Source organism: Pseudophryne corroboree, chromosome 7 (assembly GCF_028390025.1).
Source record: "Pseudophryne corroboree isolate aPseCor3 chromosome 7, aPseCor3.hap2, whole genome shotgun sequence".
In the NCBI taxonomy this organism is placed as follows: Eukaryota; Metazoa; Chordata; class Amphibia; order Anura; family Myobatrachidae; genus Pseudophryne; species Pseudophryne corroboree.
The window spans coordinates 346,551,127-346,576,932 of record NC_086450.1 but is presented as its reverse complement, the minus strand read 5'-3'; the positions used below and the strand labels follow the sequence as shown (position 1 = coordinate 346,576,932).

Here is a 25,806-nt window from a genome sequence, read left to right as displayed (position 1 = left end):
TTAATCTGCATAATTGCCTAGCCAATCCCTTCCTTGCTGCAGGTATAAATACACTGTGCCTGAGCAAGGAAGGCGTCAGTGCTTTGGTTGTCAAACCTAGTTCCTGTTTGTCTCTCTCCTGTGATTGTCTTCCAGGTTCCAGCTCCTGTCTCAAGACTTCCACCATAGAGACCCGCACCAGCATTCCACCTGCGGTGTAGCCTGACTCTCCAATCCATTGTGGATTCACCTGTTTCCAGCTACAACATTACCTGCTTCCAGCTCAGCTTCCAGCAGAGTACAGCTTCCCTTAAAGGGCCGGTGTCCTTTCTACACTTTACCACTCTCCACCGGTATTATTATTTCTCCGCTCTCAAGTTCTACATTTCAGTTCATATTTCATCGCTCCCAAGTTCATTTATTATTTAACTGGTTCCAGCCAGTATCCACTCCGTGCTAACAACAGTCTGGTTCCAGCCAGTATCCACAGCAGCTGTTTTATCTTCAGCAACCCAGCTTTTCCTGGAACACCAGCTGGCACAATCCTGGGTTATCTCCATTGCTACAGTCGGGCCTGGTAAGGACTTTCCATCTAGAAGATCATAAGAACTATCTCACACTACCAGTGCCCTGTGGCTCCTGCCATCCTGTAGTACTCAGGAACTGTATTTATTCTTTGCTGACTTTTACGTTTTCTTTTACTGCTGCTGTGTTGCGGAGTTGTCATAATAAACATCATTGACTTTTATCCAAGTTGTCGTGGTCACGCCTTCGGGCAGTTATTATTCATGTTACTTACATGTCCAGGGGTCTGATACAACCTCCCAGGTTCCGGTACATCTCAGCCCCTACAACTGAGGCTGCCTCCCGTCAGCTCAGGCCCTCAGTTGTGACAAGCTCGCAGTGGCTGTATACCCTATATAACATGATACTCACTGCTGGCCACATAGCCACGGCACTTGTTCCTCATGCTCTCAGACATTGTGGTGACAAGCTGCGGCCACCATGGAGTGCGTAGGGTGGCAACAGCAATGACGGTTACACTCACCGATAGCTGACTGAAGGGGCGAGGCCATCGAGAGAGATAGAGTGGAGAAGTTGCCCATAACAACCAATAAGCTTCTCAATATCATTTATCTAGTACAGTCTAAAATGACAGAAGCTGATTGGATTCTGTAGGCAACCTCGCCACATTTTCTCTCTCTAAGGTTTGCCACATCTACCCCTAAGAGTTTTCCAGTAGCTCTTTAAAACAACATTGTCCACCGCAACATTTCTCTAATTTCCCACCGCCCTTATATTAGGTTGCCTGTGTTATATTAAGTAATAATATGGTATGTAAGGCATACAATGAATTTAAAGTGCAGCCACCTCTATCTGCTCTCAATCAATCAATTAATGATACGTTAAGTATGAGGGGATAAAGGCTGATGATGGAGGATGAGGGCTTAATGATTAATTAATTAATGAATGAGTGAATGAATATTTGCTTTTAAAATAGAAATTCCTTGGGTACACAACCTAATGAAGTGTGCCTCACATGCTTACAGTGTCGGACTGGGTAATGAAGGGCCCACCGGGGGAATGCAGTGATAGGGGCCAATACTTAGGGGTGTGGCCAGCCTTCACAGAGGATTGAAATACACAATTGTCTTGTGCAGTGTAATGCAATATATCTACCATGTATAATACAAGTGCAGTCTGGAACCTGATCCCTAGAGGAAGGAGTTAGCCCTCAGGCATTGGGGCCCACCGGTGGTTTTCCCTGTACCCCTGTGGACCAGTCCGACCCTGCATGCTTATGCTAAATACATATATACAGGGGCGCAGTCAGGTGAGCCGGGCCCAGGTAATCGGAGAGGGACGTGGCCAATGCAGGGAAGTGTGGCCAGCCCCCCTCCTTTAGAAATAATTTTGTAAAAGTTGCATTTGCAGCCATGAATCGGGCGCACAAGCTGGGGTTGCACCGGGTAAGCAGCAGGTGGCGGAGCCGGTAAAGGGCAGTGGGACCTGGGACCCTCCAATAGGCCCGGGTAACTCAATCTGAATTTTCCCTCATGTTTAAGAGCAATAGATGGCTGTGTTCCAGGGACAGGAAAGGTGAACAACAAATTGTATAGTGTTTACAGTTGTGAAACACTATGAGAATCTGTGGTTACATCTGTCATGAAGGTGCACCAATAGCAGAGCAGAAATCAAGTATTGTGGATCCCAGTAGCTGGTGGCCACTCACTAAAGACACTAGATGGTTCTAATAGTTGTGTAATAATAGTAGTAGGTACAGACTACTGTAGTATGGCTTAGTGAAGCTGTGACACTAGAAGGACCTGGGAGGAATAAGTATATTTCAGGAAATGCTTAGACTGAGATGCCCTTAATGTTCAGAGAGAGAAAAGTATAACAGCCGTGGCCAGGATCAATATGGGGTCTAGTACACAATAAGGGATATATTCATCATGGGAAAATTGTGCAATGATAATTTTTAGTTTTCAATTCTCATTGCATTCTCTTACATTTTTTTCATGATTCATCATGCCACAATCAGAAAATTATCACTTTCGAAAAACTGGTCTTTTTGAGAAGACAGTTTTTTCCGAAAGAGATAACTTCCCCTCTGCAGTCGCATTCCCCCCCAAATACCCTCACATACACACACACACACACACACACACACACACACACACACACACACCTTGTTGCTGTCCGGAACCCGAATCTGAATAGATCCCTCCGCTACACATGCTGTTACACAAGCTGACAGCAGCTTGGGAACAAATTCAGGACGCTGTACGTCATCTCAGAATGGAGAACAATTACCCTTTTAAACTCCGGAAAAAGCTTTTTCAGAGTTTGATGATTGTCACAATTTCTACATTCCCTGAGGAGTGTAGAAATTGTTACATTTAAAGGATGATGAATAGGAAAAATTGGATAGCAGTGGTCTGGATCAACGCCACATTCTGGTTCATAAGTACCCCTAAATTTTACCATGAACTGTGTTTCTCTGTTTGACGAAATAAATCTTAGACTTTGGTGTAACCATGAGATGTAAGCAAAGAACAAAGAACAGTTATGCTGTCTGAGGTGCTGACAGAAGTTTTGTGAAAGGAACAAGATGTTACCTTTTTATGAGGTAGTCTACTGTTCCCCACAGTATAGTACATCTCTGTGTAGGAGGGCACTTTGTTGTGATGTCTATAGATATTTTGTTCCATGAAGCTGAAGATGTGGGTATTGGTTATAAAAGAGACGTGGGAGTCGTGGGACCCAACACAAAGATTTGATTCAAGCCCATATTGGATATGCAGAGACATAATAAAGAAAAAGTTCTCTCAAGTGGCACAGGATAATAGAGTCTAACAAAATAGGACCTGGAGACAGCAGCTGTCCTTCAGGAGTAGGTTAACTCAGTGGTGCCGAGGAGGGGGGGCGAGCATGTATTAATACCCCACTCCCCGTCTTCCGAGGGACATCTTCAGAAAGATGCCACACAATGAAAGTAAAGACTGTAGCATTGTCTTTGCACTCTTTTGACGTGTACATCTTCCCAGAGCAAGCAAGGTAAGATGATGATGCGCAACATCCCAATCCCCCCAGATATGTACGGCGCCCCCCTACCCAACCCCATTGAATATGTGGGCAATTCATTTTTTGTGACTTATACTTTTGTAGGAGGCATAGCCACGTCCCCTCTGATTAGTCCCTCCACCCATAGTACTCGGGCCCGGCAACACTCTCTACAGGACTTGGTTAACCCCCAGAAGGAGATAAAATATAAACAACAAAAATGGACTGTGCTAGTTCCCAGCCTTATAAAAAGTAAAATATACATGAAATGAACTACAATTTGGCACTCTTTTTGTCTTTGAGAAAGTTGTCTAACCAAACGCATCAAATGCAAAATTGCAGTATCCTGTTGGACCCTCTGAGAAGGACTTGGCCTCTAGAGCGACTACCCTACACTTGTCTGGTGAAAACGACTGCCAAGGATTCAATGGAGACCCGCAATCTGCACCACTGAGGATACTCACGGAACTCCCAAGGATTCAATGGAGACCCACAATCTGCACCACTGAGGATACTCATGGAACTCCCATCCCTACAGAGGCTGTAAACCAACATTCAACTCCTGTTTGACTTTACTCAGGGATAACACCCATTTTTTAATGGCAAATCTGTGTCGTGAACTTGATGGTGTACTTCACATTCAGTTACAGTGTGCACACTTATCTACATTGATTGTATATCAGAATTTACACCACAGAACATCTATGTCAGAACACTACAATTCCAGATCCACAGTCTAAATGGATCTATTATCTGGCTACAACTCATAAGTTACAAATCATACTTCGAATCATACTTACTACACTGGTTTTGGACTAACATTCTGAATGAATCTGGGAGTATTCACCTGCTTATGTTTGTACCTTTTACTGAGATCTGGGTCCCTAAGACTGGAAGGGTTATTATATAAGCATATATGAGTACTATGTTTACAAAGATGATGTCAATTACATATTATTGAATGTTTTAATATTGTCATTGTGTTAATCTTAATAAATTGTACTTACTGCTTCTAATTTACTTTATTTAATGCTGAGATCTGTCACTGTCCATTTTTTGTGTTTATTACTTTTTCTAAATTTGAGGCAACCAATAATATCTGGTGATAAGTCTAGGGTTTTCTGACCAACACCTTGAGAGTTATGATACTATTGCAAAATCGGGACCCGGTCTGAAGATCAACAGTATTTAGGTCGACCACTATAGGTCGACAGCCACTAGGTCGACAGGGTCAGAAGGTCGACATGTTCTAGATCTACAGGTCAAAAGGACGACATTAGTTTTTCCAAAAAAAAATTCTTTTTTTTTTTTACTTTTTCATACGTAACGATCCACGTGGACTACGACTGGAACGGTAATCTGCCGAGCGAAGCGGTAGCGGAGTGAGGCACCTTGCCGAAGCATAGCGAGCCATGCGAGGGGACACTGTGCACTAATTGGGATTCCCGGTCACTCTACGAAGAAAACGACACCAAAAAATATATTAAAAACTCATGTCGACCTTTTGACCTGTCGACCTAGAACATGTCGACCTTCTGACCCTGTCGACCTTCTGAACCTGTCGACCTAGTGACTGTTGACCTAGAGTGGTCGACCTAAATATTGTCGACCTAGACACTGTCGATCTAATGATCCACACCCTGCAAAATCTTTTGTCTTAAGGCAAAACTGTTTTAGAGATGCCTTATTGAGCTCCAGTTCAGTTTGTAATAATGGAGAATGAGGGTTAATGGCAATGATTGCGTGAAAGAAAAAAATCTAAGTAATTAAAGCCAGATTAAGGGAGAGTGTCTTGAGGTGAGTGCCCCTGGGTCCCCCCTATCTTAGGGGACCCCCTGACAAGAGCACACTGTTGAGTTGTGGCACTGTGCAGTTCCATAGTGGGGATGGGTCGGATACTCTCAGGAGTTCCTCCTGGCTGGAACTGTTCCACAGGGCCTGCAGTGCTGCTGCCTCACGGAGGTGCAGGGAGAGGGTGGGGGGCACAGCCTTTATCCAACCCTGACCTTGATGAAACATGCCTATACACAAACATCTATTGACTGTTTGACTTGCTAGCAGCTCATATTCACATTGGAATCTGTTAATACGTACTAAGAAACTTGAAAAGGAAACTCTGTATGCAAATAAACGTTGGCAAGGTAACATTATGTTGTAGAAAACACCTTTGTACCTTAAGGTTAAAAAAAACATGTCATAGACGGACATGTTTCTGGGACAGAAAAATATTGAGAACAATTGTACAGTGTATAAAGTTTTGAATTTCTGTAAAAAATTGTAGTTATATCTGTCGTGAAGTTGCCTCAATAAAAATAATAATAATGATAGTAATAATAATATGTTTATTTATATAGGGCTTTTCTCCAAAAGAAAACGGTTTAGTTTTACTGAAAATAAAGAAAATAAGAGTATTTAACAGAGGATTAGACTTGCAGAAAATACAGAAAGCCATGAAAATAATACAGAGGTGAGGCAGCTATTTTGGATAATAAATTCCAAGAATAAATTATCCTGCCGGCAGAGATACAAGGCAAGGCAGTCATCTTGGGTGCACTACATAGTTCACACTATGAGTAAAGTGAAAAATGACTAACAGGATAACTGCTGAATAAATTGTTCTATGGGTTGTTCATTGTGGTCATTAATGTACCAGGTGCGGCAGCCATCTAGGGAACACTACATCAGTTACAGTGTATGGATCGGTAATAGAAGTATGATACACGGTGGGGAATAACAAGACAGAAACAAATTTATCAGAACACAGGGAAGCACCCAGCATGGGACAGGGGAGGGATGGTAGACAAGGGGAGAAGGGACTATGGATTACAGGTGAAACTCAGAAAATTAGAATATCGTGCAAAAGTTAATTTATTTCAGTAATTCAACTTAAAAGGTGAAACTAATATATTATATAAATTTATTACATGCAAAGTGAGATATTTCAAGCCTTTATTTGTTATAATTTTGATGATTGTGGCTTACAGTTTAAGATAACCCCAAATCCAAAATCTCAGAAAATTTGAATATTACATAGAATCAATAAAAAAAGGATTTTAAATACAGAAATGGCGGCCCTCTGAAAAGTATAAGCATGGTTTGGGCCCCTTTGGCATGAATTATTGCCTCAATGTGGCGTGGCATGGACTCTATCAGCCTGTGGCACTGCTGAAGTGTTATGGAAGACCAGGATACTTCAATAGCGGCCTTCAGCTCTTCTTCATTGTTCAGTCTCATGTCTCTCATATTTCTCTTGGCAATGCCCCATAGAGTTTCTATGGGGTTTATGTCAGGCAAGTTTGCTGGCCAATCCAGCACAGTAATCCCACGGTCATTGAACCAGGTTTTGGTACTTTTGGCAGTGTGGGCAGGTGCCAAGTACTGCTGGAAAATGAAGTCAGCATCTCCATAAAGCTTGTCTGCTGAAGGAAGCATGAAGTGCTCTAAAATGTCCTGGTAGACGGCTACGTTGAGTCTGGACTTAATAAAGCACAGTAGACCAACACCAGAAGATGACATGGCTCCCCAAATCAACACAGACTGTGGAACTTCACACTGGACTTCATGCATCTTGGATTGTGTGCCTCTCCATTCTTCCTCCAAACTCTCGGACCTTGGTTTCTAAATGAGATGCAAAATTTGCTCTCATCAGAAAAGAGGACTTTGGACCGGTGAGCAACAGGCCAGTTCTTTTTTTCTTGTCAGGAAAAGGCCATTCAAAAGTGTGGGGGAGCTTCACAAGGAGTGGACTGAGGCTGGAGTTAGTGCATCAAGAGCCACCACACACAGACGGATCCTGGACATGGGCTTCAAATGTCGAATTCCTCTTGTCAAGCCGCTCCTGAACAACAAATAACGTCAGAAACATCTTACCTTGGCTAAAGAAAAAAGAGAATCTCTGGGGCAATGCCAAGAGAAAGATGAGAGACATGAGATCGAACAATGCAGAAGAGCTGAAGGCCACTACTGAAGCATCCTTGTCTTCTATAACACCTCAGTAGCGCCACAGGCTGACAGAATCCATGCCATGCCGCATTGAGGCAGTAATTCATGCAAAAGGGGCCCAAATCAAGTACTGAGTACATATGAATAATTATACTTTTCAGACGGCTGACATTTCTGTATTTAGAATCGTTTTTTACTTATTTTATGTAATATTCTAGTTTTCTGAGAATTTGGATTTGGGGTTTTCTTAAGCTGTAAACCACAATCATCAAAATTATAACAAATAAAGGCTTGAAATATCTCACGTTGCATGTAACGAGTCTATATAATATATTAGTTTCACCCTTTAAGGTGAATTACTGAAATAAATTAACTTTTGCACGATATTCTAATTTTCTAAGTTTCACCTGTATAAGATAACGAGCAGGGCCTTCCTACCTCTATGACTGTCTGTTATTACCCAGTTTTGTTTTATCACTGTTGTTTCCAATTGTTTTGTTTTGTTTTATTTTATCACTGTTGTTTCCAACTCTAAAGCACAACAGAATTCGCTGCTCTCTCTCTCTCTTTCTCTCTCTCTCTCTCTACATATATCTATATATATATGAACTGTTCAATAAATAAATTACAGGGTAGTATAGAGTTATATGGGTAATGTATGGTAGCAACAAATGAATAAGAACATTGAGAAACTACAAAATATCAGATTTCATAAATAGTAATAATACACAATGTTATGCAGTAATGGATACAATTAGGTGAACTGATGAGGGGTGCGAAGCAGCATTAATAGGTTCAATGTTTGAGAAATTGTATAATTTGGGCAGAGCTGTGTATAATAAAAAATATAGACAATAAGAGTACAAATCAAAGTGTTACTTAGATGTAAACCGCATGACAGCATTTTCCAGGGAAGGCGTTCAGTACGTAGCTTCCAGGGTGTTCAGAAGGAATGCGATTAGCATCCTGGCTGTCGGTATGCCAGCGGTCAAGTGACCGATGCCGGAATCCCGACACCACTTGGAATCCCAGCACTGGAACACCTACCGCCGACAACTCGAAGGCAAGTATTGGGGTGACAGTTAGGGTTAGGCACTAGAGGAGGGGCTAGCTGTAGCCACCAGGTAAGTCGTAACTTCCAGGTAGTGCTTAGACGTGATATGCGCTTGAGAGTTCTGAGGTAGTAACGAGAATTTGTATGATATTAATAATGTATTTTTTTTGTACTATTATATTTTAAGACTCTTATTATAATATAATCATAGTTATGTTACTGTTACTATATAATATCAGAACATAATAGTTTGCAATACAGTCATAAATAGACAAACAGATTTAAACTGTGGTCCACAATATGGGGGGTATTCAATTGTTTGAAAAGTCAGGTTTTTCTTGTCCACTAGATAGGAAAAAACAGACACCCAACTGGCTTTTTAAACAATTGAATACCCCCCTTTGTGTCTTGTGTGAATTTACTTTTAACACTGTATAAATAATATTTGTCATTTATTGATTAAAAAAGTTAAAAAAAAATTAACTTTTTTATTATATAGAACCTCAAACACTACTGTGTTCAACATTTTTCATTCAAAGTCCTCAATTAAAAATGACCACTTAAAAATTACCAAAACTTAATATGATAAAATATGCCACTCTTTGGATGCTGCTGCTGTGTGAAAATACTGTATGCTAATGCCTGCAGGAGGCGTCTGAAGGAAAAAGACGCCCCCTGACAGCATCACAGATCAGATTGCTGCGGCCCAAGATCTGGCATAGAATCACCATCGAGACCATCAGTTGCGATTGTGACAGCACTGGTCATCTAAGCAAGCCTAAGCTTACTCAGAATGGCCGCCTCCTGCCTGCTTGTGAGGCCAGTAAATCTGTGTCGGAAGACGCAGACACTGGTTTCGCTACTCCCAGAATTGGGGCCAACACGCATTGTAGTGCAGTTCACATTATACCACATTGTAGTGCTCCAAATCCCATTATGTTGTATCGTGATGCCCCAGTCCAGACAGATTGACTGGCCGCTGAGGAAGCGCTGCTAATTGGCCGGAGTGCATTCTGTGGCAATCGATGACAGAAAACTTTTGATGGCTATCCTTAGTTAGGCAACAGGTACCTGCAAAATGCAGTGTTTGAGAAGAAAAGAAAGAATAGGGAAGACGTACAGAGTGAGATTCACTGTACAGTTAGCAGTTTTGTCTCTGCAGGTAGTAGGTAGGGTACAGGGAAGGTGAGAGCTTGTGACGATAGAGGTTTAGATCTGGAAACTGCATAAAATACAGAACATATGAAGCTGCAGGTTCCATAAAAAGCTCTAAAATGTTTTACTTTCACAGATGTTGCCATTTCTTAAGTAAAATGTAATTCCTTAGAATCATGCACATTTATGCTAAAACAATAGCATAAACTGCATAAGGCAGGGGTTCTCAAACTGTGTGCCGTGGAACCCTGGGATACCTCAGGACACTTGCAGGGGTGCCCTGGGTTGGTGGTCCAGGACCAATTCAAATTATTTATGGACAATGTAATAGGCAAAACCAGTGCTGGGGGCTGCCAATCATAAAATATGTGGACAAACAGAAGCAAATTCTGTCCCTCGCCACATAACTGAACCTAAGGATGACCTATAAACACAATTTACTTAAATGTAATATTTCTTTCTAAATTTCTCAATAAGAAACTTTTGGCCTAGGGGTGCCGTGAAAAAAAATACTGATACTATAGGGCGCCATATTTCAAAAAAGTTTGGGAACCACTGACATAAGGAATACTGTATGCACTGTCAGCACTGCATATTTCACACCTTCCTGAATGACTCTTACTAAAAGTAACTGTAACGCTTCACACTTACCGCTCCTGTAAGTAGTTCTAGACCAGTAAAGGACACATTGTTAGGACCCATGTCAAAAAACTGTGGGATGGTTATAAAACTGAAGTTGATCACAAAGGAAAAGATGTTGAACATCAGCAGCCACTTGAGGAAAATGAAGTAAGATAGAATGCTCGTTCCAAACTTCCCTCCTATGACTTTCAATGTGCCTTGCCAAAGCTGCAATGCCTCCAAGGCATCTGATGCCCCCTGCTTGAATCTCCGGAAAGACTGTTGAGTAAAAATGTGCCAGAAAGATATACAGGGGTTGAAAATAATACAATGCTGCAGGACATACTAACACATTACTATTTATTAATCACAACCTGTCGTGGTTCTCATGTGTGTGTTTTCATGGAACAGTATTGGTTTTTCTTTCTCATAGGAAACTTAAAAGTACGGAAGTCAAATTAATATTTCTCCCTCTCACAATCCCTTTATGGCCTACCATACTGGTCGGTATTTTTATATGTACAGATGTAACCACCCAGAGATTCCAGCAGTGACTGACTGATGTATAAACACTGTACTCTGCTCAGCTGCCTAGCCTACTCTAACATTTGAGTCACAATGCCGACCCACCAGCCATCTTTTTAACCACTTAACTGACGATTTATTTTGCCGAAAACAGCTCCGAAATTGTCAGGGTTTTTTTTTATGAGTGAATTAGGTGAAGAACATGACTTTAACCCTATCCCAAATGATTTAAGTAAAAAAAAAAAAGGAAAAAAATATATATATATTTTTTTCAATATTTTTTGTTCAAACATCAAAACATCGATCGGGAATATCGCGACCACCGGAACCTCGGGAACATTGCGGCTTTTATTTTGAAAGCCGGACAGCCTGCAGGTATACGGGGGGGAGGGGTCTGGGGTGGCTTGGGAGGGTTAATTTACTGTCCCCAGCGGCTGCCATTGTCTGCAGCCGCTGGAGGGGGGGGATCCTGCCGTGCTGACCGATCAGCAGTGATCGGCAGCACGGCAGATACAGGGGGAGAGTGCAGGGAGGCAGCAGCGGAGGTAAGTTTATCCTCCCTGCCGCTGTTAACACTCTCTATCTGACTGGTCGCATCCTGTGCGACCAGGTCAGATAGAGCACTTGCAGGCATGGTCGCATATGAGGCGACCATGCCAGGCAAGTGGTTAAGTGATGGAACAGCAAGGCAATGCAAGTGTAGCAGCCGCCATGAGTGAACAGAGATAGCCACTGAAGCCATCGTAACATGCTCAGCAACTGTGTACTCCATCGCAACTGCAGGCAGATGCAAGGGACATCGCTTCAGAGTGTCTCCATGGCTGGCCAGAATAGCCAAGGGAGCTGCGATGCTGGTGCAATGCTCTATGCGTTCAAGATTGCAGACACCCTGAAAACAGACACGACACACTCCTCGTTACCTCTCCCACACTACCTCTTCCTCCCAATCACTCTGCGACTGATTCCTCACTGCATGGGGCATCGCAAAGGTACCTTAGCACGTGGGCACTGTGCCTGCGATGCAGGCGCAGTCTGCTGATAATCACTCAGTTGCAACACCATCGAAGTTGCGACTGCCTTTCGATCAGGCCCTTGTATGGTACCATATTTCCAGGTTTCTTAAAACTGTGTTTCCAAGCAGCTTTTCTGCATCCCAAATAATATATCATGTTTTATTTTACAGCACATTCTGGGGCGGGATGAAATGGAGTCCGAGATTGCTGAAGGTGCAGGATGACAGCCGATCTCTGACATTTTTTTAAAGTGGCAAACACAAGGCATAACCATGCCTTGTAAGTGATTGCCTTCCTTTAAAAAAAAGTCTGAGATCGGCCAGCGTCCCGCACCTCCAGCAATCTCGGACTCCATTATATCCCGCCGCTGATGTCGGTACATTATGATGCCAATTCCCAATACTATGTGATAGCAAATGTATCCTATTGCAACAGATTAGAGAGGCAGAGCAGCTGTAATGAAGCACAGGTGTGTAGAGCTGCATGTTGTTCTTATTGACCCTGTATGTGATCATTTGGGTTTTGGCAAGTGTCACAATTCCGGGGGAGAAGACTAAAATGGGATTCAGCTGCCACTCCTCAGATTCGCAGAGGAGGCACTTTTAGCTTCAATGGGCCCCTATTAGGTCAGTGTGCTACAAGAGTATTGGATCTGCTTATCAATTTACCATATTTAATATAACCAACACTTCTAATCAGACATTCTTATGACATAACACCACCGTTCAACAGGAATATTTGTGTAGTGTATGGGATAACGCACCTCTTACTATGAATTATTAAAGATATTAGAGTTCTTCATGGATTTCTATGGCATTACTTGAATACAGAATTATTCTTTAGAATTTATAGTAGGCAGTGCATTTATCCAATGTATGTTTGTTATACATCAGACCCTGTATCTTGTTCATTGTGTATGATTTGTTAACTTGACATTCCCCCCCCACCCACAGATACACACACACACACACACACACACACACACACACACACACACACACACACACACACAGACAAAACAAACATTACACCTACTAATTTAACACTACGCAGACATCCGGCGCAACAGTCCATATGGAAACCATCTTTGGAAGATTTCTGCTTCTGTATCATGACACTGTTCCTGCGAAAAGTTGTGTTTATGTTATTAATTCCATCATTAGAAACAATGTCTAAAGGAAATAAATAAAATCTCAGTATTTAATAGAAATTTTTCTGTAGTATACTACAGTTGCCACTGTCTAGCTGAGCATATAAGAGGGCTTATAGCAGGAGGTGGCTCATCCCAGATTTGTCATTTATAATACAGGCTATGGCCATTACCTCAGGTCACGTTTGTTATTCAGACACATCGGAAGTTTCCGCACTTCTTTAGCTATGTCAGCAGATGACATTTCAACCAGTTTTGTGACAAGCTTTTCCTGTTCTGTTTAAATTCAGAAAAAAAATAAAACACAAACCTAATATTACAAACAAACGTAAAATGAATTAACATAATGGTTTCATGTTTTATTACATAACATATTTTACATGGGAGATGCAAAAATCTAGAAACAATTCTGCTGATTATGCAACAGTAAGTCTAAAACTATGGCGTAGAAGAAAATTGTAGCCATAACAAAGCTGATTGCACTGGCAGGTGTCCTGTCTTCTACACAAGTAAAGGAACTAATAGTTTTGGGATGGCTGATAAATTACATTTATTGAGTCAACTTCACTGACTCTCTCATAAGGCTAACAAAAATGTGGGCATATTATTAAAGAGCATCCATTTTTAAGAGGTACCAGCAAATATTAAAGAGGCCCAGGATTTAAGAAGGAGGGACCGCAGGAGATGTCTCCAGTATCTTCTGCCGTCTCTCTATATCCGACAAAATCAAAAGCTGCCCCATAGGATTCTATAAGGGCTGATAAACTGTGCAATTTACCAAGCTTCGAAACACAAAGCCTATATCACAGGTTCTTTTAGAGAGAGGGATCCTCTAGATCCCTCTCCATCTGCCCCTGCTGACACGTGCAAACGCCATAATGCACAGTACACCTACCAACACTAAACCTGGAAGCAGAGTGATAGCGCAAGCCCGAGATAGACTGGGGCTGTATTTCAGCACGTGCCGGCCTACACACAAAATAGGGTGTCGTCATGCGGTACAGAGTTGTAGCCACACCTCATAGAGGCACGTCGTATGTAACAAGGACACCAAGCCACCCCAGCCCTTTTAGCAGATCCATGGGAGGCGGAGCTGCTTGGGCAGACTTTTGAGCCAGACTGGCCCATCAGGCCATCATAGGTATATCGGACTATGCCAAGCCTGGGCAACAATGAGGGGAGTGAATAAGACTGAAAATCTGAGAACAGAGCTGAAGCTTCTTAGGAGTTAGGGTCCAGAGATACATGTAACGTTCACTGTAACACTGGAGTTGCTTTAATGAGAACCCAATCATCACATACAAAGGCATGATCACTAATGTTATAATCATAATAGTAAAGCAAACGTTCATTCAATAAGCAAGTCATTAGGCCTTATTGAGGGTGTAACTTTACTCCTGGATAAACCATGTTGCGATGCAGAGGTGAAAAGCAGTTTATTTTACATGCAGGGAAAATGCTGCTTTTGCATATAGCACACAAATACCTCCCAGCATTATTTTAGCACTGCAATTAGAGTTGAGCTTCCTCCCAGCTAAACCTGTCCACGCATTTTATGTTTTACCCCTTCAGTACAACATGCTTTTGCCAGGGTACAAACGTGTGTTCTCTAACCTGAATGATACATTACTCTATATGAGGAGCATTGCTGTGGAAGAAAGGAAGTCCTTGCCTTAACAGCGTCACAGCATCAATCCCTTCTGCATGGGGTGACCTTCTCTCTTCCCCCTTCCACTTTTGCATAGTCCAAGCGGCCAATAAGAAATGTAATTAGATGGCCAAAACATAACATATTTTAGCTGTGACCCCAATGAATGAAGGGGGTCATTCCGAGTTGATCACTCGCTGCCGATTTTCGCAGCGCAGCGATCAGGTAAAAAAATAGCAAAACTGCGCAAGCGTATGCCCCGCAATGTGCATGCGCGTCGTACGGGTACAAAGCGCATCATTGCTGAGGATGGATCTAGCGAAGAATCCATTCACACAGCCGATCGCAAAGGTGATTGACAGAAAGAGGGCGTTTATGGGTGTCAACTGACCATTTTCTGGGAGTGGTTGGGAAAACACAGGCGTGTCCAGGCGTTTGCAGGGCGGGTGTCAATTCCGGGCCCTTCAACGCTGGATTCATCGCACAGGATAAGTAACTGCAGGGCTAGTCTTGTTTTACACAAAACCTTTTTAGCATAGCAGGGCTGCACAAGCGATCGCAGCCTTGCTATGCTAAAATACACTCCCCCATAGGTGGCGTCTAGTTGATCGCACGAGCAGCAAAAAGTTGCTACGTGCGATCAACTCGGAATGACCCCCGAAGTCCGGATCGCTGAGTGCAGAACACACAGGCATCCTATCAGAAACAAACAGACAGTGCTGCAAGTGTCAGCTATACCCACGGACACATCTATGCATGCACAGGTATCCATGCATATAGGTAAATAGGGGTACATGTTCATACACACGTACCACGCACATACAGGCACACAGAGATACAAAAGCACTTACTGACGTGACAATTACACAAACACACGAGCGATACACACATAAATAGAAATTACACTGTGTGATTAACAAACACACACAAGTACACATGCATCCAAAGGTGTAACAACATGTAAAAAAAAAAATCAAAAAGTAGTTTTCAGTTTATATCAAAATCATTCTCCAATGTACAAAAATATTCATAGCTGCCCAAAAGTACGGTAAGGGCACACATATAAAGAGAAACCTACATATTGTACACACTGTAATGCTGAAAAAAAGCACATTTACAGGATCAGACATGGGGCCTGATTCTGAGTCGCAAACAATGCTGATATTCGTGCAAAGGGTCAACGCTCTTCAACTGCACATACACGGAAGTTGCTAAAAAGTCAAACATTGCATGAATCCCACGGTGTACGTACAGAGCCACGGCAGTGATGAGACGGCTTCAGAAATGTATTGGAAATGACATGGGCTTTCCCAGGCAGTGACTGGGAGGTGGCTATTCAGAGGCGTGTTGCATAACTGGTTGCAAACTCAGATGCTTAATCACTTACACCGGAGGCCATGCTTTGATGGAGAATCTGCACCTAGCATGGGGCAGGAGATCTCCGAGGGTAGCATTTAAAGATGTACCAAGTGGCTTATGATACACAATGTGGGTGCCGCAGTCCTTGCATATTCATACGCACACTTGTGGGAAGGACCAAGGACGACTGGCGCTGTCTAGCAGCCCTGGCATTGTACAGTAGTATGCACATGTACCTGCAGTGCATACACACAGTAAGGGGGCAAGGTCACGGTTTACTGGGGCATGCTGCGAGTCACGGGAACCTGGCCTCGTGGCACGCCCCCGTGTTTCTGTATGCCAAGTGGCCGAGCAGAGGGCAGGGACACATAGCTGTTCCGCCAGCACCTGTCTACAGTATGTGAGCCAGGCAACCAAGCAGAAAGCATTAGCCAGAAGTGCCAGATGGGAAAGGCCGACCCTAGTATTAGCATAAAGTCGCAGATGCGTCTATGGCAAAAGATGCTACATCGGTCGTAACAGCATGCAACTCAGGATCAGCCCCATAATGTAGCTGCATACTCTTACAAACCCTTGTGCATACAAAGAGACACACATATATAGCACACTTGTACAAATCACACATGGACACACATACAATATGTTATGCGGTTGTGCTTCTATTTTACACTCTCTATACTATTTACGTAACAATTTACCATTAGGAAGCAAGCAGATCGCTGTTGCTAGTAACAGTGGCGGAACATGTGAGTGATGGGCCCAGGTGCAAAAATATAATTTGGGCCCCCCTCCTCCATCTCAACCCAAGTTCAGAGTATACCACACGGCAATGAGTAACAGGTAGGAGCAGAGGGTGACAGTGGGAGGGAGAGAGATTCAGAGGGTGACAGCGGAAGGCAAAGGGAGGCAGACGGTGACATGGAGAGGCAGTGGGTGACAGGGAGAGGGTGACAGGGAGATGCAGTGGAGCCCACCCTGCTCTCTGTACTGGGCCATTCATCCAACATTGCTCAAGATGGTCTGTGGAGGGAAGCCAAGGGATAACTCAAGGCTGGTCTGGGCAGCAGTGGGCCCCTTAGTCCTCAGGGGCCCCGGTGCAATGCACCTGCTGCACCAATGGTAGTTCCGCCTCTGGCTAGTAATATATAGGCTACCGTCTGTATTTTTTTGGGGAAAGGGGGTGGAATTTACATTGCAGCTTTGCAGACAATGCTCAGTCATGGACAGGAAAAAAACAAGGTTACTTAAAGACCTTTCTTTCCTCTTTATAACCTGAATATAAAAAACAGGAAGAATCCAAGTGGGCTGAGTTGTACCATTGTTTACAACGGGATGCTCAACCCGCTTGTCCTTGAATACATTCATATACCTATATGATCAGACTTTAATTGTAAAATTTATACTGATTTTCTATTTCCTGCTGTTTTAATTACTTGTATATAGGATATCCTATATTAATAGCACAATAAATCAACTTTTTAATTTCTTCTCATATGATTTAGTAATTCTAAAGAAAAAAAGTTTCTATACATTCAGTGACAGTGTCTGCTTCAAAACACAGTTAAACAGTCAATCTATAGAACAACCATTGTCCTTTTATATGGGTGTAAGCTTCCCCCTCCCAGCATTATCTCTGTATGCACCACTCCCTTCTCTCTCTTATTTATAATTAGAAATACTTTACTTTCTTATCAGTCATTATTATAGGAGAGAATGGTAGGGAGGGGAAGAGAGGGGGAAGACCCCCTTGAGGGTCACTCCGGCTACTGCATTCCTTCCAAAATTAGGAACCCTGCATCCGGGACATGTGGTGTGGGGATCAGTATTATTTGCCAATGGACGGTATACAGACAGCGGCATCCTGTCCATCAGAATTCCTACAGCCCCTCAGTGATGCCCATAACCATCACCTTTTTCTTACCCTAACCCTACCTTGGAGGTGCCTAACCCTAACACTCCCCGCTAGGTGCCTAATTCTGACCCACCCTTTCCTGCTGCCTAAACCTAACCCTCCCCGCTTGATGCCTAACCCTAACCTCCCCTTCTTAGTGGCTAAACCTAACCTTCCCTCCCCGGTCCCTAACCCTAACCTTCTTGTCCCTGATCCCTAACGCTAACCTTTCTTCTCCTGCCTAAACCTAACCTCTCCGTCGGGTCAGGACGCCAGCGCTTCCGGCTGTGAGGACTTTCGGGATGCCGGCTGTTGGTAATGTGGTGGTGGCATCCTGAGCGGCGCCGGTATGTTGACGCCAGCATCACGTCCTCCCTCGGGATCCTAACGTCAGTATATTGACCACCGGGATCCCATCTGTCAGGAAGCCGACTGCTTTCCGTGGTGTGGCCCAGCATGTTTGGATTGTGATCTGCCTGGAGTGATAGGCAACCTTCCTGTCAACATAAAAACCACCCTTCTTTCCACTTCAGTGCACACAGCAGGGGTATACGTCTAAACCCTCTGCAAAATCAGACAAAGTCACGATCATGGGACAGTCCCCTCAAACTGGGACTGTACCACCAAAATTGGGAAAGTTTGGAGGCATGCAGGTGTGTGCATGTTAGGCGCGGCGGCTCTCGCCAGCACCCGACCATTGCTAAGCAACAGGCCCGGCGCGTCATGTCCGCCGTGACTCCCTCTGCTCCCCGCACAGTGCCTGGCAACAAGAGGACGCTGTGCGCGGAGAGCCGCCGGGTCCTTAGAAACGGGGACGCCGGAGGCGGACCGCGTTCCCCGCTGTCCTGTAATTAAGATTCACCTGTCAGCGCTGGGTCGTGCAGCAGAGCAGCTGCACGACATTTCTAATTTGGGTTCCCTTCAGCCATGGGAGCAGATCCCTGTTATATTCTCCCTCAGTGCCTGACACAGATGCCGGTGATAGCTTCTTGTGGGCTGCTTCCTGCTCTGGAATATTCCATGTCCGGTGTTTTGTGATCCAGTCAACCTTGTTCCATTGGTCCTGAGTCCTGTGTCGGAGTCTTTCCAGCCTTCCAGTCGTTGGAATCCTTGCCTATGATCTCAGGGTTCCCGCTCCACCTGCGTGTATTCTCCCCGGTGTTGTGAGTAGCGGCTTTGCCACGCCCTGCAGCCTAGACCGTATTATTCTCTTAATTTGGACTCTGGTGTTCTCTGCAGAGGTCTCCGCTCTAGCTGTTCCCGCCGGAATTCGACGGTGTCGGGTTGGCGTGTGGACAGCGTTGCCTTTGTTGCCTTTTTTTTTGGGCGGCCGCGCTGCACATACTTTTGGTTAAAGTTCTGTAGTAGCCCCTAGCTCGGTATATTGTTTATTTAGAGGTTCCCCTTGTTCTCGCCCAGTCTCAGTTTACGCCTTGTCTCCAACTAAGACTGGGGGGGCATCAGAGTTGGGCAGACATAATCCGCCCTTCAAACACGGCTGCCGTGGGCCCAAGCAAACATAGTCTCGCAGGCGTAGACTGACCACGTGGGTGAGCCAACGGAGTCAGGGTTCCTGGGGGTTGCTGCTGAACTTCGCCCTTCTTGCAGCGTCACGTTCCTGAGCTTGGGGCTTATCCACCCAGTCTTTTTCGTTCTGAGCACAGTGAACGTAACATTATCACCGGCCCAAAAAATTAGAACTGATATTTAAACCAGGGTGGCCTTGAAATTCTGTCCTCATGAACCTGTCAGTACTAGGACAGAATCCCAGCCAGGTTTTGGCCAATCAGATCCAAGAACTCACTCAGATGGTGCAGGATCTTACCCTTCGGGTGAGGTCGCAGGAGGACCTTTTACGAGCCTCCCCGAGTATGTCTCCTGAACCTAAGATGAACCTTCCTGATCGCTTTTCGGGTAACCGAAAAGATTTCTTTAACTTTCGGGAAGGCTGTAAACTTTATTTTCGTTTAAGGCCCCGGTCTTCAGGTACTGAGTCCCAGCGGGTGGGTATAGTGATGTCCTTACTTCAAGGGGATCCACAAACCTGGGCCTTTGGGCTAAAACCCGATGACGCAGCCTTACTCACAGTAGATGCTTTTTTCAAGTCCTTAGGCCTTTTGTATGATGACCCTGACAGGGAAGCATCAGCTGAGAGCCACTTACGTGCACTAAAACAGGGTAAAAATCCAGCTGAGGCGTATTGTACAGAGTTTCGCCGTTGGTCGAACAACTGTGGCTGGAATGATCCTGCCCTGCGAAGTCAGTTTCGCCTCGGTCTGTCAGAAGTAATCAAGGATAGTCTCATTCAGTATCCAGCTCCGGAGACTTTGGATAAGCTCATGGAGCTTGCTATTAAGATTGATCACCGTCTCCGAGAGCGGAGGGCTGAAAGAGGGGCTAGTTTCAGGTCTATTCCATGTGTGTATGCTGTCCCTGAGGACGTCGAGGAGCCCATGCAAGTGGGTCTTTCCCGGCTGTCTCCAGAAGAGAGAGCCAGAAGGCTAAATTTAGGGCTCTGCTTATATTGTACTGGCAAGGGACATGTTACGCGCATCTGCCCTAATAAACAGGGAAACGCTCTGACCAAGTGAATTGTGAGGGGGTTCACTTGGGTCTGCAGTTAGTCTCCTCACATGATTCCTTGCTAGTGCCTGTTGAAATTTCTTCAGGAAGCCTCAGTTCTTTTGTTTCAGCCTTCATCGATAGTGGAGCTGCCGGGAACTTTATGGATCTTACTTGGGCTCCGGCTCTGGGAGTTCCGCAGCTTCAACTAGATAGACCTATTACTATGCACGGACTAGACGGTGGTCCACTCTCTAAAGGGGTAATTACCCATCGGACCCCACCAGTACGATTGACAGTAGGGGTATTACATTCCGAAAGGACTGAGTTCCTTCTCACCCCTTGTCCGGCCGTGCCTGTGGTCTTAGGTCATCCATGGCTCCTCCTTCATAATCCAACCATAGATTGTCAGTCTGGGAAGATTTCTCGGTGGGGTTCCTACTGTGTTAGGGGATGTATTTCTCGTCCAGTCCGGGTCGCGGCCGCCACTCCGGAACTCTTACCTTCGGTATATCAGGACTTTGCTGATGTTTTCTCCAAGGGTAATGCGCTATATTCTGCCACCCCACCGGTCTTATGACTGCACCATTGACCTCGTTCCTGGTGCCACTCTGCCAAAAGGGAGACAATATGCTCTATCTGGCCCCGAGACTAAGGCCATGGATGATTATGTGCAGGAAAGCCTGAAAAAGGGGTTTATTAGGCCCTCGAAATCTCCCTTAAGTGCAGGGTTTTTCTTTGTTGAAAAGAAAGACGGATGTCTAAGGCCGTGCATAGACTACCGAGCCCTGAATAAGATCTCTATTAAGAACACCTACCCCTTACCTTTAATTTCGGTGTTTTTGATCAGCTCCGCACTGCGGTTATTTTCTCTAAGATCGATCTTAGAGGAGCATATAACCTCATCCGAATTAGATCCGGGGATGAGTGGAAGACGGCTTTTAGTACTCAGTCCGGACATTACGAATATCTTGTGATGCCGTTCGGTCTATCTAACGCTCCTGCAGTGTTTCAGGATCTTATAAACGATGTCCTCCGCGACTTTCTAGGGAAGTTCGTGGTTGTCTATTTGGATGACATTTTAATTTACTCTGAGTCTCCTAAACAGCATGTTGTCCATGTGTGGCAAGTGCTTCAAAGGTTACGTGAGAACCATTTGCACGCTAAATTGGAGAAATGTGATTTCCACATCACGGAGGTGTCCTTTTTAGGATATATTATTTCTCCAAAGGGGTTTTTAATGGAACCTAAGAAACTCCAGGCTATCTTAAGTTGGGCGCAACCCACTAACTTGAAGGCTATCCAGAGATTTTTGGGTTTTGCGAATTATTGTGGCGTTAACAAGAAAGGGAGCTGATCCTTCCAACTGGTCGCCTCAAGCCGAATCTGCCTTCCAGGCTCTGAAACAGGCCTTTGTCTCGACTCCTGTCCTCAGACACCCCAACTCTGACCTTCCCTTTATTGTCGAGGTGGACGCCTCAGAGGTTGGAGTGGGAGCCATCTTATCTCAAGAAGACCCCAAGTCTCTGGGGTTACACCCTTGTGCCTTCATGTCCAGGAAATTCTCATCTGCTGAATCTAACTATGATGTTGGTAATCGGGAATTGCTGGCAGTTAAATGGGCCTTTGAGGAGTGGAGGCACTGGCTTGAAGGAGCTAAGCATACCATTACGGTATTCACTGACCACAAGAATTTATAGTATATTGAATCAGCAAAACGGCTTAATTCCCGGCAGGCGCGTTGGGCGCTGTTCTTTACACGGTTCAAGTTCATCATCACCTACAGGCCCGGTTCTAAGAACACCAAGGCCGATGCCCTGTCACACTGTTTTCTTCCGGCTCACCATAACCACTCTTCCGCAACTCCCATTTTCCCAACATCTGTTATCCAGGCCGGCCTCGCACAGGATTTACTCACACAGCTTGTCCTGGTTCAGCAGCAAGCTCCCAGTAATACGCCTGTTGGTCGTCTCTTCGTTCCCGATTTCTTGAGAGGCAGTGTCCTCACAGAGTTTCATGATAATAAGGTTGCTGGCCATCCTGGTGTTGCGAAAACCTTGGAGTTAATCTCTCGCTCAGTGTGGTGGCCTAATCTTTCTAAGGATGTTAGGGAATTTGTTCTCTCCTGTCAAGATTGTGCTAAGCACAAAGTGTCCCGATCCTTGCCTGTCGGGCAGCTCATGCCTCTTTCAATTCCACTCAGGCCTTGGTCACACATTTCCATGGATTTTGTGGTAGATCTTCCTCTTTCATCTGGGTTTCAGGTGATCTGGGTGGTCGTGGACCGTTTTAGCAAGATGGCCCACTTCATTGCTTTACCCCGATTACCGTCCGCTCAAGTTTTGGCAGTCTTGTTCCACCGCCATGTTTTCAGACTTCATGGTTTACCTGTGGATATAGTCTCGGACCGGGGACCACAGTTTATTGCCCGTTTTTGGAAGCATTTTTGTGCCTCGTTAAACATGAAACTCTGTTTAACATCTGGATACCATCCACAGTCTAACGGGCAGACGGAACATGTGAATCAATCACTGAAGCAATATTTACATCTTTATACTGCCAAACTTCAGAACAATTGGTCAGATTATCTTCCCCTGGCCGAGTTTGCCTACAATAACTCCTGCCATTCATCCACCAAGGTGTCTCCGTTCTTTACTGTCCTGGGCTTCCATCCTAGAGCCAATTCCTTTACTCCTCATTGTCCAGCTTCTTCTTTGGCCTTAACCTCCCGTCTCAGAGCTATTTGGAAGAAGGTTCACCTTGCTCTTAAGAAAGCTGCCTTCCGGGAGAAATTTTTTTCAGATAGGTTCCGACGCCCATGCACCTTTAAGGTAGGAGATAAGGTGTGGTTGTCAACCCGCAACATCAAGCTCCAACAACCTTCGGCTAGATTGGGACCCAGATTTATCGGACCATTTCTTATTATCGAAAAGATTAATCCAGTGGCTTTTTGGCTACAGTTGCCTAAGTCACTTAAAATCTCAAACACCTTTCTTTGTCCTCTGTTGAAGCCATATGTTCTTTCCAGGAAATTTCCTCTGAAAATTTTCTGGGGAAGACCTTCGGTGAATGTTCAGGGTCAACAAGAATTCCTAGTGGATAAGGTGTTGGATTCAAAATTTTCTCGTGGCCTACTGTATTTTTTGGTCCATTGGAAGGGGTATGGCCCAAAGGAGAGATCTTGGGTCCTGGACAAGGATTTGCATGCCCCTAGACTTAAGAGGTTGTTCTTTCGGGAATTTCCCCATAAACCCGGGTGTAGGGGTTCCTTAACCCCTCCTCAACGGGGGGTACTGTTAGGCGCGGCGGCTCTCACCGGCGCCCGACCATTGCTAAGCAACAGTCCCGGCGCGTCACATCCGCCGCGCCTCCCTCTGCTCCCCGCACAGCGCTTGGCAACAAGAGGATGCTGTGCGCGGAGAGCCGCCGGGTCCTTAGCAACGGGGATGCCGGAGACGGACCGCATTCCCCATTGTCCTGTAATTAAGATTCACCTGTCAGCGCTGGGTCGTGCAGCAGAGCAGCTGCACGACATTTCTAATTTGGGTTCCCTTCTGCCATTGGAGCAGATTTCTGTTATATTCTCCCTCAGTGCCTCACACAGACGCCGGTGATAACTTCTTGTGGGCTGCTTCCTGCTCTGGAATATTCCTTGTCCGGTGTTCTGTGATCCAGTCAACCTTGTTCCAGTGGTCCTGAGTCCTGGGGTCCGGAAGCCTGTGTCGGAGTCTTTCCAGCCTTCCAGTCGTTGTAATCCTTGCCTATGATCTCAGGGTTCCCGCTCCACCTGCGTGTATTCTCCCCGGTGTTGTGAGTAGCGGCTTCGCCGCGCCCTGCGGCCTAGACCGTATTATTCTCTTAATTTGGACTCTGGTGTTCTCTGCGGAGGTCTCCGCTCTAGCTGTTCCTGCCGGAATTCGATGGTGTCGGGTTGGCGTGTGGACAGCGTTGCCTTTTTGTTTTGGCGGCCGCGCCGCACATACTTTTGGTTAAAGTTCTGTAGTAGCCCCTAGCTTGGTGTATTGTTTAGTTAGAGGTTCCCCTTGTTCTCGCCCCGTCTCAGTTTACGCCTTGTCTCCAACTAAGACCGAGCAGGCACCGGAGTTGGGCAGACATAATCCGCCCTTCAAACGTGGCTGCCGTGGGCCCAAGCAAACATAGTCTTGCAGGCGTAGACTGACCACGTGGGTGAGCCAACGGAGTAAGGGTTCCTGGGGGTTGCTGCTGAACTTCGCCCTTCTTGCAGCGTCCCGTTCCTGTGCTTGGGGCTTATCCACCCAGTCCCTTTCGTTCTGAGCACAGTGAACGTAACAGTGCATAGATACTGACAGTCACCTACAGAAAGGTCTTTACCTAAAGACAGAATATAAACCCAGAGAACAGTGTCACATTTACTTTCCTTCACACAGCACACACTACTAAACATTTTAAGGTCAGTGTCCCAATCCAGTGGCAGGAGGGTGAGTCTTCTGAGTACTCAGAGATATGTGCACCTACAGTTACATCCTCCTTTATTTACAACATACATTTCTCAGTAATGTCATACACGAACTTGAATTCAAAACCTAATACTCTGCAGTCAGTATTTGCTCCTGCATAGAAAGCCTGGTAATTCAAACTACATGAAGCAAGTTGTAATTGTCAGATGAGATCATTGCAGCTAAGCAGATCTATGTAGTGTGCCGCCACACATCCAGTCACATGCCTCCTTGTCTCTCTCCAGCCTCATGCCCCCTGTCTCTCTCCAGCCTCATTCCCCCTGTCTCTCTTCAGCCTCTTGCCCCCTGTCTCTCTCCAGCCTCTTGCCCCCTGTCTCTCTCCAGCCTCATGCCCCCTGTCTCTCTCCAGCCTCATGTTCGCTGTCCCTCTCCAACCTCATGCTGGCTTGTCGCTCTGTAGCCTCATGCCCCCCCTGTTTTTCTCCAGCTTCATGCCCCCTGTCTATCTCCAGCCTTATGTCCACCGTCTCTCTCTAGCCTCAAGCCACGTTTCTCTCCAGCCTCATGATAAAATTCCCCTCAGTATGTCTCATACATAATTAACCCCACTGTGTCTCCAGCATCATTAGCACCCCTCTTCCCCTGTGTCTTCGGCCAGCACCATCCCACCTGGTTTGCTTCAGGCTCCTCTCACCATTGGGATTAGGTAAAAACAGGAATGGTCCGGACCTAGGAATGCCGGACTGAACTGTGTCCCTGCACCAAACTCTGTAATTTTGGTGCTTGTATTGCTCATCCCCATCTGGGAGGTGTCCTGTTTGCGGGGTGGGGAGTGCATGTGACCCACAGACACCCAATGGATGGGACACCGGATGGATGTGAATGAGCTCTATAAGCTCCA

General features: G+C 45.2%; 1 protein-coding gene across 3 annotated transcripts in view; it reads right to left on the bottom strand.

Annotated features, from left to right (window-relative positions):
* The window catches only part of TMC5 (transmembrane channel like 5), a 383,751-nt gene that overhangs the window by 138,045 nt on the left and 219,900 nt on the right, over positions 1-25,806 (bottom strand). For all 3 annotated transcript variants that reach the window (XM_063934401.1, XM_063934400.1, XM_063934399.1), the window contains 3 exons: positions 13,180-13,282; positions 12,892-12,979; positions 10,349-10,597 (listed from right to left, as the gene is read on the bottom strand). In XM_063934401.1, the coding sequence (XP_063790471.1) occupies positions 10,349-10,597; positions 12,892-12,979; positions 13,180-13,282 (440 nt within the window). The remainder of the gene's footprint in view (positions 1-10,348; positions 10,598-12,891; positions 12,980-13,179; positions 13,283-25,806) is intronic.